The 18826-nt window shown below is 43.5% G+C and overlaps 1 protein-coding gene across 1 annotated transcript in view; it reads right to left on the reverse strand.

The window, feature by feature from the left end:
- magi2b (membrane associated guanylate kinase, WW and PDZ domain containing 2b) overlaps window positions 1–18826 on the reverse strand; it is a gene marked incomplete at its 3' end in the record, with an annotated part of 475453 nt that overhangs the window by 155471 nt on the left and 301156 nt on the right. The window contains 2 exon segments of the mRNA XM_084335313.1: window positions 59–287; window positions 18181–18411. Coding sequence (XP_084191439.1) covers window positions 59–287; window positions 18181–18411 — 460 coding nt within the window.

Here is an 18826-nt window from a genome sequence, read left to right on the forward strand (position 1 = left end):
TTTTGCTATAGGCAATCTCCCAGGTGTCTGTCTCTCTCTCTTTTGTTCTTTCTCTTACTCTATAAAGTAGACCTCTCCCTTCTCAGTGTAGGCCATCTCCCAATTGTCGGGCAGAGGGCCCAGCTCCTCCTCGTCTGCATCTGGGACTTTGTCAGGGGATTTGGGTGGAGATTTGGGGGCCTCCTCTCCCTCGGTGGGGGGCTCATCAGAGGCAGGGGGCAGGCTGGGTGCCTCGACAGGAACCTCCCCAGAGGCATCTGTGCTCTTGTCCTCATGTTCACTGGACTCTGTGGGTAAGACAGGCACACACACAAATAAGCACAAGGCAGTTATTCTACAGTACATTCTGTTCCACTGTGGCTCTGTAACCCCATTCTGACATTCCCTAGCATCCGTGGCTAGACACACACACACGTGCAGGCACACGCACGCACGCACACACACACACACACACACACACACACACACACACACACACACACACACACACACACACACACACACACACACACACACACACACACACACACACACACACACACACACACACACACACACACACACACACACACACGCACGCACACACGCACACACACACACACACACACACACACACACACACACACGACACGCTATTCAGGGTGAGTCAAAGCCATGATGCCCCAGGAGAGGAGAAGAGAAGAGAAGAGGGGAGAGGAGCATATAGGAGAGGAGAGGAGGGTAGATAAGAGGATGGTAGGGTAGAGGAGAGGAGGGAAGGTAGAGGAGAGCAGGAGATGACGGTAGAGTAGAGGAGAGGAGAGGGGAGGAGGAGAGGAGAGGAAAGGAGATGGGAGAAGATGATAATAGAGAAGTTGAGAGACAATAAGGAGAGAGGAGAGGAGGAGAGGAGAGAAAATAAGGAGAAAGGAGAGGAGAATAGAATGGAGGAGAGAATAGGAGGAAATGAGAGGGGAGGAGAATGGAGGAGAGGAGAGGAAAGGAAAGGAGAGGGGGAGGGGTGATAAGAGAGAAGAGGAAAACATGGAGACTAGTCTGACTGAGGGGTTGGAGACTGAGTCAGAAGCAGCAGGACAGAAACACACTGTGGGCTTCAGAGTGGAGGAAAGCCAAACAGCAGAGGATCAATCCATATTTTGAGGATATAAACACAGACAAGGTCAGAGACTTTTGTGGTCCTCCAAACATTGGGTCTCATTCCCGAACGGATTTACAAGACAAGACAAGAAATTTGCTCTCAGGCAAGACATATTAGGGCTGGTAGCGAGATTCCCCAAATTTTCCAAATTCAAATTTGAGAATGTAAGAGTTTCTTTAATAGTTGTCATACAGAAGTACAGAATACTTTCATACAAAATGCTTCTTACTGTTACGCTCCAGAGACTGTGCTAGACAAGATAGTATCAAATAACATAGTATAGCATGTAATTTAGAAGAAGAAAATGAGGTCACAGTGTTCGGTATAGACATATGTACAATGTTCTGAGTTACCATATAATATACAATACTATGCAGTGTACTAATGTACAGTACTATATAGTGCAAAGCAGAAATGGGATGAGGTACAATTTAGGTACAATTTACAGTAAGGTGTACGGGTTGTAGTGCAATCCTTCATCAATAAATATAAAGTGTGGGGAGTGGGTGCTACAGTGTGTTTGTTTAAAGTGGGTGTGTGCTATAAAGTGTGTGGAGTGGGTGCTACAGTGTGTTTGTTTAAAGTGAGTGTGTGCGTGTGGATGTGTGTGCTATGTGCGTTTGGTGGTTGTTGTTGTGTAGTGTTCATTGTTCGTTTAGCAGCCTGATGGCCTGGGGATAGAAGCTTCTTCTGAGTCTTTCTGTGCTCGCCTTGAGACTCCGGTATCGCTTGCCTGACCGCAGCAGTTCAAAGAGGCAGTTGTTCGGGTGACTGGAGTCTTTAATGATTCTCTTAGCCTTGCCCTTGCAACGCTTGTTGTAAATGTTCTGGAGGGTGGGGAGCCCCCCTCCAATTGTGCGTTCGGCTGAACGTGTCACTCTTTGTAGTCTGCTTCGGTCTTGTGCAGTGCTATTCCCAAACCAGGAGGTGATGTTGCCGGTCAAGATGCTCTCTATTGTACATGAGTAGAAGTTCTTAAGGATCTTCTGACTGACTTGGAACTTCCTTAGGCGCCTGAGGAAGTAGAGGCGTTGTCGTGCCTTCTTCACAACACTGTCAATGTGTGTGGTCCATGTCAAGTCCTCGGATATGTAGGCTCCGAGGTACTTAAAGCTGTTGACTCTCTCAACCGGTGCCCCGTCGATGCTGAGGGGGCTGTAGTCCTTGACCCCCGACCTCCTGAAGTCCACAATCATCAACGTGCTGAGGAGCACACTTATGATTGATTGACTGATTGAAAATGTTATTAACTTGACAGACTGTGTTCTCATAGTGATTCCTTCATGTCAACCATACAGGCCTCCTTGGAATTAATTACTTAATCATAATTAAAATAAATATGACAATATTTGTACGATAAGAAATTACGCATTTGATGTCGGAAAAATAAATAATATGGATTCATCTGATCACAGGGCAGCTGGATTAACCATATCTGAACCAGCTATTTTGGACAAATGTATAATTACTTTAATTACTCAGATATTCAAACACAATTATGCAATTATTGTGAAATGATTGAAAATAATAATTATTTAATGCCTTCTGTGGAATTTGTATTTCTTACTTGTTACATACCTGTTTTAATGATTAATTATACATTTGAAAGAATGCAGGTCAACATGCAATATATCCCATTGATTGGTATACAATGGGACAGACCTTTGTTTGATATAGCTATAAACCTGCATTCCTTCGAATATATCATTAATCAATTAAACTGATATTGAAATACACTATGTAGCCTACTACACCAACACTGAAATGCTCTGCCCTACGTACAGTAAGTACAGTACACATGAGAGTCGGGCGTACCATGAGCGGACTGCATGGTGGACTGTACTACGGTCTACGGGGCGGGCAGCGCAGTGTCTTTGCTGCTCTCCTAATAAAACAAGTCATTAGAATAATATAAGCCTATACTGCGTTCATTCATTACGCGCGAAGGCTATACAGTACTGCGCGTGTGTGTGTGTGTGTGCGCGCGAGCGCTGCCGCAGGTGCACCACGAGCTGTGAATGAATGAATGAATGAAAACTTTATTTAACAGATTGCAGAATGGGTACAATACAGTACGGCTCAATACATACAATTGTTAAGGGGATGCAGACCTGAGAAAGACGTTTGTCTTGTTTCCATCAGGGTCCCCCATTTTCAATTCATATAGACATTTATGACATACACAACATACATGACATTTATGGCATAGGGACATATAGGTATTTAGTACTGATACATTTGTGACATAAACGGTATTCCAATATACAGTACTGTTACCCCTAGATCCTGACAGAGTATATACATATGATGGGGAGGGGACTGTACATTAGGGGGGGGTGGGTGGGTGGGAGAGAAATATACATACGGCGGGGAGGGAATATATACATGCGGTGGGGAGGAGACTGTCTATTAGGAGGTGGTGGGGGTTTTGGGCATTTACGGTGGCCAGTTTCGAATTGCAGCCTCCCGTAGGTGCTCTTTAAGAGCGGTTTTGAATGTGGGCAGGGATTCACATTCCTTTACAGCTTTGGGTAGGGCGTTCCACATTGTTGTGGCATAATTGCGAAACGTGTTTAGTCCCTTGTTTGAGCCGAATCTGGGTTTAACATGATTTGTTGAGCTTCCTCTGGTGTAGTGGTTGTGGTATTCACTGACCTTTGGGAAGTATTTTGACATGTACATGGGCACCCCGGTCGTATAGTGTATCTTGTAGACCAGGCCCATTGCAAGTTGCTGTACTCTGTCGTCTACTCTAAGCCATCCTAGGTTGTCAAAGTGGGCAGGGGTGAGGTGGGTTCTGGGGTTCAGGTCAAGTAGTAGTCTGACCAGTTTGTTTTGTGATGTTTGTAATTTTGTTTTAAGCGCCTTTGAGGTGCTTTGGTACCATGAGGTGCACGCATAGTCATAGTACCCTTGAATGAGTGCTCCTGCCAGAGTCTTCAGGGTATTCTTGTTTACCAGAGAGGAGATCCGGTACAGGAATCTAGTTCGTTGGTTGACTTTTTTTATTACATTGGATGCCATTTTGTCACAGGAAAAATGTGCCTCTAGGATGGAACCCAGGTAGGTAATTTCGTCGTTCCTTGTGACAATATTGTCACCCACTGTAACTGAGAAGCCGTCGGTCTTGTTGAGTTTGTTATTTGAACCGAAGAGAATGGACTCTGTTTTGCCCATGTGTAATGATAGTTTGTTATCAGCGAGCCATATGCAGATTTTGCCTAGTTCCGAGCTGAGGGTTTTTTCAACCTGCAACTTGTTCTTGTCAGAGACCAGCAGGGCTGAGTCGTCCGCAAACAGGAACAAGTTGCAGTCACAGGCTGACGACATGTCATTTGCATAAATTAGGAAGAGTAGCGGTCCTAGTATGCTTCCTTGTGGAACACCACAGCTCACTGTGAGGGGGGGGGGATAGAGTACCGTTTACCTCTACCATCTGTTCTCTCCCCTCCAGGTAGGATTGCATCCAGCTCACTAATAAGCTATCAAAACCAATTCCTTTTAGTTTGTCCATTAGAATGGAGTGATTGACAGTGTCGAAGGCCTTTTGTAGGTCCAGCATGACCATGCCGCAGTATTTGCCCGCGTCCACCTCTTGTTTGATGTGGTCGTTCAAATAGAGGAGGCATGTGTCAGTGGAGTGGGACGTTCTGAAGCCAGATTGGAATTCGTAGATTAGATTTTTTTTCCGCCAGGTACTTTTCGACCTGTTCGTAGACTATTTTCTCCATGACTTTCGAGATGGAGGTAAGAATAGAAACAGGGCGGTAGTTGCCTGGGTCTAATTTGCTGCCCTTTTTATGCAGAGGGGTCACTCTCGCAATTTTGAAGTCCTTGGGGACGTGCCCCTGTTTTATAGAGAGGTTTATTATGTGTGTGATGACTGGGGTGATGGCGGCTGCTGCGTCTCTGAGGAATTTGGAGGGGATGTTGTCATGGCCAGTGGCCTTGTTAGGTTGGAGGGCGCTCAATTTTTTGAGTACCTCATCGGTTGTTACCATTTCAAGTTTGAAGTCGTCTTTGTGGACCCCTAGGTTTTTGTAGTATGCTACTATGTGTTCTACCCCATAATGCCCTGAGTGGGAGGGTAGTTTGTTTACCAGTGTTGTGGCTATGTTTGTGAAGAAGATGTTTAAGTAATTGGCTACATCCAGCTTGTCTGTGATGAGCGTGTTGTCCGTCTTTATGTTTATGTTTGAGAATCTGGTTTTAAGTTTTTTACTGCAGCCTAGTTGATTATTGAGTAATTTCCAAAGTTCGCAGGGTTTGTTTTTGTTTTCCTCAGTTTTGTCGTTGATGAAATTTCTTTTTGCGGTTCTGATCATGGTGTTTACGTCATTTCTTAGTCTGTTTCTTTGAATTTTTTGTTCAACCACGTGGGCTTGGAGTTCACTGTTTGAGCTTTTGGAAAGCTTTGTCTGACTTTTATGAAGTTCAGAGCATTTTTTGTCTCTGGTTTTCATAGCGGCCAGTATTTCAGTGTGCATCCATGGCTCAGCGCGATTTTTAACCCTGGTGGTTCTTATGGGTGCCATGTTGTTGAGTATTGCTGTGAATTTGGTTTTGAATCCAAGCCATGTTTCTTCAACCTGTGTACCACTGAGTTCCTCTGACCAGTCCAAGCTCCCCAGTTCTAGGTTAAAGGCCTCTCTAGACAGAGTACGTTTTGAGGTCTCTAGATGTGACTGTTTTGTGACAGCCGGCCTTCTGTTTTAGCTTTTTGCGGGTACAGAAAATACTATATATGATGACAATACATTAATCTAATCTCATTTTGATCGGTCGCAAAGCGCTTCTGCACATCGGCCACTATTTTCACACGGCTGCATCGTCAGTTGCATTCTGGACAGGTGTGTCTAACTATTGACTTTTTGCGATTTCATCTGCACACTGCCCTATTGGCTGCCTTATAAGGAGCTTCAGACAGGGACGCACGTTCATGTTTCAGAGCGGTGACATTCCTCATCGCGGCATCTCAGCTCAGATAGTTTGAGCCACTTAAGACATCTTCCCCACGCGTTGGGGACTCAGAGTGAACTTGTCGTAGATTCTGTCTTAGTCGGTTCCAAGAGAAGTCTTCCAAGAGAAGTCTTTGGAAAAGATTCGGGAATGAGACCCATTGTTCAGCTGTTCTTCATCATTCATTACCCCCAGCTGTTTTTTATGTGCAATCACTCCCTTGTGTCTTCCCCAGTCAGGGAGGACTGTCTCTCCCTGCGTTGTCATGCTGTTCCTGCCTCCCTGTTTAGTTATCCTCCTGCTATCCTCCTGTCTTCAGTTTTTCTTCAGTAAAGCCTGTGTTCTTTTTGCCCTGTCAACCTGCCGAGGTCCTGTCTGTACTGCGGCCAGCCTGGCTATTTCATTTCCACCCGCCCGTCTAAAGAGGGGAGTGTTGTACCGCTTTGCCTGACACTTGACAGACCCATGGAACATACACAAGCTAAGGCTGTGATCATCATTGAAGGCCTTTTTCTTGCGCTCAAACACGTGGTGTGGCGGTGTACATACTAGAGAATTGAAAGTGCACAGGGTGCAACGAGCGATGCCACTGATTACTGTAGCTACCTCAGCTAATGTTAAATAAGCTTAATCACTGTCTGGTATGGAAACTGCATTGCTAAGGAGAGGAAGGCACTCCAGCGAGTGATTAAAACTGCTCAGTATATCTCTGGAGCAGCCTTCCCCTCACTACAGGACATTTACTCTACCAGGGCCACCAGGAGAGCACATAACATAATTAAGGACAGTACACACCCCCAGCACAGACTCTTCAACCTCCTGCCATCAGGCAGGCGATACAGGAGTCTGAAAGCCAGAACTACGAGACTGACAAACAGTTTCTACCCACAGGCCATCAGGCTTGTGAATGCCAGCTCCCCCACCCCCACACCTTCTTGAAACTGATCCCCCCCACCCCGCTTTTGTGCCAGGCAGACACTCTGACCTGACTGAATTGAAAATGGGGGACCCTGATGTAAACAAGACGAAAGTCTTTCTCTGGTCTGCATCCCCTTAACAATTGTGTGTATTGAGCTGTACTGTATTGTACCCATTCTGCAATCTGTTAATAAAGTTTTCAATCAATCAATCAATCAAACTGCTGCTGTGACCACACTGTCACCCTTCCACCGAACTATGAATCACTAAAGACACTTTTTAACTGCTGCTGTGACCCACTGTGACCTACTGTCACCTCCATTTATATTGTAAACACTGAATCGGAACGTGCAATGTTACTCACTGTGCCTTGTATACGTTATATTTATAAATGTTTACCTTATTTCTTTAGCACTTGCTTGTATTTAAATATGTTGTAGTTTTGTGTGAAGGGCGGACTAGCAAAGTAAGATTTTCATTGTATGGCAAACTGTCTGTTTAACTGTGCACATGACAATAAACAATCTTGAATCTTGAATCTAAGTTACATACATTACTATTGATTACTGTTGCTACCTCAGCTAATGTTAAATAAGTTACATACATTACTATTGATTACTGTTGCTACCTCAGCTAATGTTATATAAGTTACATACATTACTATTGATTACTGTTGCTACCTCAGCTAATGTTAAATAAGTTACATACATTACTATTGATTACTGTTGCTACCTCAGCTAATGTTACATACGTTACATACATTACTATTGATTACTGTTGTGTTGCTACCTCAGCTAATGTTACATAAGTTACATACATTACTATTGATTACTGTTGCTACCTCAGCTAATGTTAAATAAGTTACATACATTACTATTGATTACTGTTGCTACCTCAGCTAATGTTACATAAGTTACATACATTACTATTGATTACTGTTGCTACCTCAGCTAATGTTAAATAAGTTACATACATTACTATTGATTACTGTTGCTACCTCAGCTAATGTTAAATAAGTTACATACATTACTATTGATTACTGTTGCTACCTCAGCTAATGTTAAATAAGTTACATACATTACTATTGATTACTGTTGCTACCTCAGCTAATGTTACATAAGTTACATACATTACTATTGATTACTGTTGCTACCTCAGCTAATGTTAAATAAGTTAGATACATTACTATTGATTACTGTTGCTACCTCAGCTAATGTTACATAAGTTACATACATTACTATTGATTACGGTTGCTACCTCAGCTAATGTTACATAAGTTACATACATTACTATTGATTACTGTTGCTACCTCAGCTAATGTTAAATAAGTTACATACATTACTATTGATTACTGTTGCTACCTCAGCTAATGTTAAATAAAGTTACATACATTACTATTGATTACTGTTGCTACCTCAGCTAATGTTACATAAGTTACATACATTACTATTGATTACTGTTGCTACCTCAGCTAATGTTACATAAGTTACATACATTACTATTGATTACTGTTGCTACCTCAGCTAATGTTACATAAGTTACATACATTACTATTGATTACTGTTGCTACCTCAGCTAATGTTAAATAAGTTACATACATTACTATTGATTACTGTTGCTACCTCAGCTAATGTTACATAAGTTACATACATTACTATTGATTACTGTTGCTACCTCAGCTAATGTTACATAAGTTACATACATTACTATTGATTACTGTTGCTACCTCAGCTAATGTTACATAAGTTACATACATTACTATTGATTACTGTTGCTACCTCAGCTAATGTTACATAAGTTACATACATTACTATTGATTACTGTTGCTACCTCAGCTAATGTTACATAAGTTACATACATTACTATTGATTACTGTTGCTACCTCAGCTAACGTTACATAAGTTACATACATTACTATTGATTACTGTTGCTACCTCAGCTAATGTTACATAAGTTACATACATTACTATTGATTACTGTTGCTACCTCAGCTAACGTTACATAAGTTACATACATTACTATTGATTACTGTTGCTACCTCAGCTAATGTTACATAAGTTACATACATTACTATTGATTACTGTTGCTACCTCAGCTAATGTTACATAAGTTACATACATTACTATTGATTACTGTTGCTACCTCAGCTAATGTTACATAAGTTACATACATTACTATTGATTACTGTTGCTACCTCAGCTAACGTTACATAAGTTACATACATTACTATTGATTACTGTTGCTACCTCAGCTAATGTTACATAAGTTACATACATTACTATTGATTACTGTTGCTACCTCAGCTAACGTTACATAAGTTACATACATTACTATTGATTACTGTTGCTACCTCAGCTAATGTTAAATAAGTTACATACATTACTATTGATTACTGTTGCTACCTCAGCTAATGTTACATAAGTTACATACATTACTATTGATTACTGTTGCTACCTCAGCTAATGTTACATAAGTTACATACATTACTATTGATTACTGTTGCTACCTCAGCTAATGTTACATAAGTTACATACATTACTATTGATTACTGTTGCTACCTCAGCTAACGTTACATAAGTTACATACATTACTATTGATTACTGTTGCTACCTCAGCTAATGTTACATAAGTTACATACATTACTATTGATTACTGTTGCTACCTCAGCTAACGTTACATAAGTTACATACATTACTATTGATTACTGTTGCTACCTCAGCTAATGTTACATAAGTTACATACATTACTATTGATTACTGTTGCTACCTCAGCTAACGTTACATAAGTTACATACATTACTATTGATTACTGTTGCTACCTCAGCTAATGTTACATAAGTTACATACATTACTATTGATTACTGTTGCTACCTCAGCTAATGTTACATAAGTTACATACATTACTATTGATTACTGTTGCTACCTCAGCTAATGTTACATAAGTTACATACATTACTATTGATTACTGTTGCTACCTCAGCTAACGTTACATAAGTTACATACATTACTATTGATTACTGTTGCTACCTCAGCTAATGTTAAATAAGTTACATACATTACTATTGATTACTGTTGCTACCTCAGCTAACGTTACATAAGTTACATACATTACTATTGATTACTGTTGCTACCTCAGCTAACGTTACATAAGTTACATACATTACTATTGATTACTGTTGCTACCTCAGCTAATGTTAAATAAGTTACATACATTACTATTGATTACTGTTGCTACCTCAGCTAACGTTAAATAAGTTACATACATTACTGCTCACAGCCCACCAGGCGTTGCTGTTCATATCTCGGTTGTGGTGAGACCTGCTCGTACAAACAAGGTTTGTCAGAAACGGCCAATATTAGCTTCTCCTCCAGTTTGTTTTACTCAGATACCTCCGAATTGTAATCCCTCCCATTGGTTGATTTGATCGGTCCGTCGACAAGAAAGGTGACATTGACGTTGGAGTGCCCGAAAAAGCATTGCTTCAAAAATGCAAGGCGCATTGTTCAGAGGAGACGCACACCTGTCATGACACAACCATAGAAAAAAGGCGCAAGCGTGTTCAAAAAGGTGTCCAACGTGATCACAGCCTCACTCTGCATTGGGTCTGAAAGCGGCACATTGAGACATAAACAAATAGCTTGCTGGGAAAAATGATCGTCAAATAAAGTCACTTTGACTTAACATGGTGATGTGATGGTGTCTTGTTACCATGGTGATGTGATGGTGTCTTGTTACCATGGTGATGTGATGGTGTCTTGTTACCATGGTGATGTGATTGGTGTCTTGTTACCATTGTGATGTGATGGTGTATTGTTACCATTGTGATGTGATGGTGTCTTGTTACCATGGTGATGTGATTGGTGTCTTGTTACCATTGTGATGTGATGGTGTCTTGTGATGGTGTCTTGTTACCATGGTGATGTGATGGTGTCTTGTTACCATGGTGATGTGATGGTGTCTTGTGATGGTGTCTGGTTACCATGGTAATGTGATGGTGTCTTGTGATGGTGTCTGGTTACCATGGTAATGTGATGGTGTCTTGTTACCATGGTGATGTGATGGTGTCTTGTGATGGTGTCTGGTTACCATACCATGGTAATGTGATGGTGTCTTGTTACCATGGTGATGTGATGGTGTCTTGCGTCTCATGCATTACTGGTGCAATTAATTCCTTGCGTTGTGATTACATTATAAAGTACAGGGAAAATACTATTTATCTTCATTTGTGTGTTACCACGGCAACGGGCTGTGTGTGCAATCAGACAGGTTTTTTTTATATGCAAGTTCAACAGCCTTCAATGCGTGAGCTGTGCCTTGCTGCTGTCGTTAGTACAGAGAGAGACACCGAATAGTCTTTCCCCACACCTTAACACTTTGAATGCCCATAACGAGATATTTCGGGTTATCACCCCGCGGGTTCGTTTTTTTAAATTTATTAGCGATCTGAATTCATATTTCATCAACCGAGTCTACCGTTGGTAAATCAGCCACCCCAGGCGCTCAGATGTGAAAAAAGCGGCCCCTATCGTCTCCCAGATGGTAATTCAAAAAACCCGGAATCCACATTTTACTTCTCACGCATGTAACCGGGGCCGATCAGCTTCATGCTGGACCCTCAGCACAGCGTGGTTACTGTGTTTTACAGTATACGCATGGGATCAATAAAAGGATAGATTTTTGGAATGGCGATCAGGAATTGGAATAATCCATTTGGATACCATCTGATCTCAGGTAAGGAATCTATTTTACCAGTCTTAGGATAATCAGACCCGTTTTTACGGAAATATACGCTTTTCCCCTATAATGTAATATGGCTGTTTTGACTGTAAGAGTGATCAGGAACTGAGAGAATCGATTTTCAGCGCGCGGCAACAGCGTGCACACGTACACATATACTATCGATAATCTAGCGTTTATTTGAAAACGATTCATAAATAGGCCGAAAAATGACAACGTTCTAGAATATTACAGTACAGGGCGATTATCATGGAATCTTTTATTTTTCCGTGAAAACGAGGGCTTTTCAAAATGCTATAAAACGGAAATGAACCGATAAAAAAACAATCCGCTTTGACAATGTTGACTGGAAATGGGTCATTGATAATGCGACGGGGGCAGATTAGACACATAGCCATAATTTAAAACATAGATTAGGCGATATTAATGCTAACATTGCAGTGGATGGTGGGCATTCATGCACTAAATGTGCGCCCCCTGCTGGGCACTGAAAGTGTTAATGTAATCACAGTGCTAGGAATCCCCCCTGGCGTGAAAGACAAGACACCATCCCATCACCACGGTAAATCAAATAGATTTTATTGACGACCATTTTCGCCGGCAAGCTATTTGTATATTTATCGATGCGCCACTTTCAGACCCTATGGTGCTAGCCTGTTCCACGGGTCTGGCGCGTGAGGCGACGCACAGCTCTGCTGTCTGCACTTGGACCAGCCCGGCCACTTCATCTCCACCGGCCCGTCTGAAGAGCAATACTCGCTAGTAAAAGATAGAATACTAGTGAGCTGATCCTAAACCCGAGCCACAGTGGGGGTGGGGGCGACAGTGGCTCAGGATGGTAGAGCTTGTCGCCTGGTAATCAGAAGGTTCCCAGTTAGATTCCGGCTCCTCCCTCCTCCCTTAGCAATGTGTCGAAGTGTCACTGAACCCGTAACTGCTCCCGATGGGCAGGTTGGCACCTTGCATGGTTGCCTTGGCCATCGGTGTGTGATTGAATGTGTGAGTGAATGGGTGAATGAGGCATAAGTTGTAAAGCGATTTGTGCCCTTCCTGATGACTTGTCGTACAGAAGTTGTAAGTCGCTTTGGATAAAAGCGTCAGCTAAATGACTAAATGTCTGTTGCTGAGTGAGTGAGTGAGTGAAAAAAATAAATACTGTTGCTTATTCCTTGTGGTTCTTTCTTTGTTTCTTTGTTCATTTGTTTTGCTCATTGTCAGCGTCTTTGGGTTCCTGAAGGCCTGCCAGCCTTTCTACTTTCTAGGGGCTTATGGCGGGGACTGAGGACGATAACTGACTACAAAGTCAGCGCCCCCTCAATGGGGAGCGACGACGCCTCTCTCGCGGACAAACTCAACTCTTTCTACGCTCGGTTTGGTGCAGACAGTGGCGCCGCTAGCTCAACGGCTAGTGATGTCACTGGCGCGCCAGCTGTTGTGGAGGGGGGGGGGATCCGCGGGGGGGGCGGGGACGCTCTCTCATTGTCGGTACACAGTGTGAGAAGAGCATTTATGCAGGTGAACACCAGCAAAGCTGCTGGCCCAGATGGAATAACAGGACGCATACTTAAGTTTTGTTTATTGTTATTCGCACTTACAAACATACATTCTGGGATAAAATAAGTAAATAGAAGAACAGTTAAAATATGCAGGAAAGGTAAAAAAAACCCAAGGGCTTATAAGCGACCTCCCCTCTTAAACCTATATAGGATAACTACACAAAAAAAATTAACCCCCCCCCCCCCCCCCCCCCACATTATGCACAAACACATGCGCATATCCCTCTCACATACACACAGATACATACAATACAGCATTATACAACTATTATAATGTTGGGAATTAAAAAAAATATATACTTTACACAAATACACATGGATACTAGACTACAGGATCTGTAGTTCTTTTTTAAGCTTACTTTTAAATATATTTAAAGTGGAACATGTTTCTATTAGATTTTGTATATCATTCCACATCACTGCACCTTGATAAACAAATGAGAATTTGGCAACAGAGGTCCTACAGAAAGGAATGCGTAAGTCTTTATTTCTTCTTGTGAGATGTGCATGATAATGAGAATTAAACTCAAAATAAGTTTGAAAAAAATTAGGCAAAGATAAAGGAAGAACAATTACTTTGTACATAAGAATCCCTGTTTGATACTTGTTGACATCATAAATTGTGAGTAGTTGCAGTTGTTTAAATAATGGTTTGGTTGGGGCTAAATAAGAAGAGTTGGTTGCAATTCTTACAAAGGATTTCTGAGCTCTATGGATTGTTTGTAAGTAAGATGGGTAAGTGCTGGCCCAAATTATATTGCAGTAAAAGATGTGAGGATAAATTAAACTGTAATACAAAGTTAGTAATGTGCTATTTTATTTTATTTTTTTATTGATCTTTTTCCCCCTCCATTTTCCTCCGATTTTCTCCCATCCCAATGTTAGTCGTATGCCAATTCCCAATCCCTTCCTGGTCGCTGCGCACTTACCCCCCACAGTCAGATCATCTGGGAGAGTGGAGGCTATCACGTGCTTCCTCCGACACACGTCCAGCCAATCACCGCTTCTTTTCACCTGGCAGTGCGGATTCTCACTGAGAGGGCGTAGCGTGTGGGAGGACAACACTATCCCCCTCAGGTCCTATCCGCGCTTAGCAGGCGCCCCGACCGAACTGTAGGAGTCGCTGTTTACAACGACCCGGACCCACCCCGCCAGCTTCTCCCACCCTCTAATACAGCCAATTGTATTGGTGCGGACGGCCAGCCAAGCTGGTGACAACCCCGGAGCTGTGAGCTGGATTCTAACAGGCGAATCCAGCTCACAGCTCCGGGGTTGGTGACGAACGCAATCTCCGCTCGGCCACCTAACCGCCGTAATGTGCTATTTTTTTATTGTTTTTTTAACCCTTTTTATAATGCCCAACGATTTTGAAACCTTCTTGCAAACAATTTCACAATGATTCTTAAAGCAGAGTTTCTCATCGATATTGACACCTAAGAATTTCACTGATGAAACTTGTGCAAGTTCATTGTTATTGATACAAATCTTGGTTCCGTCCGAAATGTTTTTGTTCTTATTTCTAAAAATAATGAAGTTAGATTTTTTTACATTGAGTGATAGCTTGTTTAACTGAAACCAATAGGAAAAATGGATGAGTCCAGAATTTGCTTTATGAATAAGGGAATCAAAATTCTTGTCAGTGACGAAGAGATTTGTGTCATCAGCAAATAATATAGGTGACAATGTCGTTCTATTGGATTCTTATTATATATTACGCACATATGCACATCGTTGCGGGCAAGACCCCCCGCATTTCATTGTATACTTGTATGCCGTGACAAATAATACTTGTATCTTGTATCTTGTATCTACTGGAATGCCCCTACCCTGCCTGCCAGCCTTTCTGCTGGAGTGCCCCTAACCTGCCTGCCAGCCTTTCTGCTGGAGTGCCCCTACCCACCCTGCCTGCCCTCCTGCTCCCTGCCCTTCGCCGCCATGGCAAGGGCCACTTTCCCGGTCTCCCCCTCCCCCCCTCGTCTCTCCTCTGGAGTTTCCACCCTGGTCCAGCAGATGTCCCCCTCGTGTGCTCTGCTCGTCCCTGGCTGTTTGTCATCGTTCATTACCCCCAGCTGCTTTCTATGTGCAATCACTCCCTTGTGTCTTCATGTTGTCTTCCCCAGTTAAGTCGGATTGTCTCTCCCTGTGTTGTCTCACTGCCTCCCTGTTCCTGTCCATTTGTTCCCGTTTAGTGTCAGTTGTTTTTCCGTTAGCCATCTTTATGTTAGTCAGCTGGGCTGTCAACCATCATCTTCTGAGTTCTCTTTTTTGTCTCCTCCTGTCTTCAGGTGTTCTCCAGTAAAGCCTGTGTCAACCACCAGAAACATGACAGCAGGATATCTGCAGTTCAATTTAAGACCTTTTTGATACCACTACCGCAAAATCTTTCTAAACCAATTTCACACTATACAAAAAAACCACATAGCGACATTGAATTGACTGCACTTGTGCGACAATTTAAATTCTTGCACCAAGCTCCTCCTGGTAGCACAGCAAATAACCACGACTTGAATAAAAAAACATTTAATATATTTCATATTATTTCATCTCCAGACAGCCGAGCTGCGCCCCCCCCCCCCCAAGATTAAATACCTGTGTAAATTAGATTTAAGACTTTTGAATACCTTTTAAGGCCTTAAATTGAGAATTATGAATTTAAGACTTTTTAATACCCTGCAGATACCCTGTGAGTGAGTGAGTGAGTGAGTGAGTGAGTGAGTGAGTGAGTGATTGAGTGAGTGAGTGAGTGAGTGAGTGATTGAGTGAGTGAGTGAGTGAGTGAGTGAGTGAGTGAGTGAGTGACATTACCGTTCTGTGAGTTGCTTCTAAAAGAAAAAAAGATAACCTGAACGTACAACAACCAAAGCTAAGCAACCTTGGAGAGGATGGAGGAGGAGAGGAGAGGAGGCGCAGGAACGTGGAGGAGAGAGAGGGGAGAAGGGGGTGCATGCAGGGCTGAGTGGTTTTATTAATAGAAACCAGGACAAAGGCCAGTAGAGAGAGAGAGAGAGAGAGAGACAGAGAGAACAGAGGGAAAATGATATGGAGAAGGGAGATATCTGGAATGAGACAGAGATATAGTGGCCGAGGTGCCCTTGTAACATGTATAGCACTGTTATATAAGACCAATGAGCCTTTGAGCTTTACAGACACACACTAATACACACACACGATGAATGCATGCACACGAATGCACATCCACACTCGCACATGTGCAAGTACATGTGTGAGAGTGCCATCAGCATCTCTCTGTCTCTCTCTGTCTCTCTCTGTCTCTCTCTGTCTCTCTCCCTCTCTGCTGTTGTTGGGCAAAAAGAACCCCATTTCCAAAAGAGTCTACTTCTCAGGAATGAAGAAAAACAATCTAATTCAGTTTTATACGCATATGGTTGGTCTCTCTCTCTCTCTCTCTCTCTCTCTCTCTCTCTCTCTCTCTCTCTCTCTCTCTCTCTGGCTCTCTCTCTCTGATCTCTGGAGCAGCTATCTACTCGGATCAGGTATTGATCCTCGGTGAGTGACGACAGCAGGCGGCAGGACAAGGACCACTCCACACCCACACACACACACACGCACTCACACATACACTCGCACACAAAAACACACACCAAACCCACCCACCAGACATCCACGCAAACAAGCTCACCGACGACCAGACCGTGCATTGAATGTACGTTCATAGCTACAGGTACAGGTGTGTGTGGGGGGGGGGGGTTCCCGCGGTTCGGTTGGTTCGCAGTTGAGTTGAGAGCCATTGAAATCATCCGCTCTGACATTCGAACTGCTTACACCGGACCTGAGCGGAGAGGTGGTGGAAAGGGGGATAAAAAGCTGAGGGGATTGCCGTTAAGGCGCTTGGCACGCGTCCCTGGTTTCACTCAGTCTTCAGCGCAGAGACTGTGCCTCTGCCCACAAGTAATGAAGCACCAGAGACGGATCCTCTCCTCGCTCTAAACGAGCTTAGAGCCCTTTAATATGGGATTCTGTCTCACTCTCTCTCTGATTCACACAAAAACTCTCTCTCCCTCTCTCTCTCTCTGATTCACACAAACACACACACTCCCTCTCTCTGATTCACACAAACACACACACACACTCCCTCTCTCTGATTCACACAAACACACACACTCTCTCTCTCTGATTCACACACAGTATTTTTCTCTCTCTCTCTGATTCACACAAACACACACTCTTTCTCTCTCTCCAAAACGCGGCACGGTGGTGTAGTGGTTAACACTGTCGCCTCACAGCTAGAAGGTCCAGGGTTCGATTCCCGCTTGGGGACCAGGTTTCCGCATTGCCAGGTGCCCAGGTGGGGTATCTCCCAGGCCTTTCTGTGTGGAGTTTGCATGCAAGGGTTTCCCCTGTGTGTTCCTGTGTGTGCCGCCCATCGCATGTGTGTGTCACTGCATGATGATTAAAGACTTCAATCAAAAGTCCAGTTATTATTATCATCACTGGGGGGCGCCCGAGTGACGAACCACGTAATGCGCTGCGTCGCAACACGGCCGACCCGGGTTCGATTCCCGGACCCGGCGTTCTTTGCCAAATGTCTCCCCCTGCTCTGTCTCCCATTCCTCCTCTCTCTCTACCGGACTGCTCGGTAGTAAAAACACGTACTAAAAAAAATCTACAAAAACATAACTTGTCCGAAAGGACAAGTAACATTATTAGTATCACTGATTCACACAAAGACACACACTCTCTCTCTGTGTCTCTCTCTCTCTCTCTCTCTCTCTCTCTCTCTCTCTCTCTCTCTCTCTCTCTCTCTCTCTCTCTCTCTCTCTCTCTCTCTCTCTCTCACACAAACACAAGTCTTTCTCTCTCTCTCTCTGATTCACACACACACACACACTCTCTCTCTCTCCTACAGCCTACCTGGCGTGATGGCCACTCCGTTGCCGTTAACGACGGGGCTCTCCTCCTCCTCCTCCTCCTCTTCGGGCGGCTCCAGGCTGGCGCGCTGCTCCATGTTGCTGACGGACTGGTTCCTCTTCCTCTTGCCCTGGGCGCTCGGCCGGGCTCCGGGCAGCAGGGCCTCACTCACATTCAGAGGCGGGGCTGACGGGGAGGGCTCCGCTGGGGGTTTGGGCGTGCCGTAGAAGTTGTCTGCTCGACACACACACAGAGGGGGGGGGGGGGGGGGGGGGGGGGGGGGGGGGTTAACAGGTACAAACATCAACAAATGGTGCATTCATTTATTCATATAGCAGCTTTTATCCAAAGTGCTTTACAATTTTCTGTTCCTCACATTCACCCATTCACTCACACATTCACACACCAACAGCGGAGGTGCCGACCTGCTCATCAGCAGTTAGGGGTTAAGTGTCTTGCTCAAGAACAGTTCGACATGCTGCCCGGGAGGAGTGGGAATCGAACCGGGAACCTTCCGATCACCAGATGACTGCTCTACCTCCTGAGCCACTGTCGCCCCCTCATTGTAATGAAATTGTAATTCGAAGTGATGTATAAACACTCTGTATAGAAAAAACAAAATGCAAAAAAGGGGTAGAAGATGTAGTGC

The sequence above is a fragment of the Notolepis coatsorum genome, assembly GCF_963971535.1.
Source record: "Notolepis coatsorum genome assembly, chromosome: 18".
NCBI lineage: Eukaryota > Metazoa > Chordata > Actinopteri > Aulopiformes > Paralepididae > Notolepis > Notolepis coatsorum.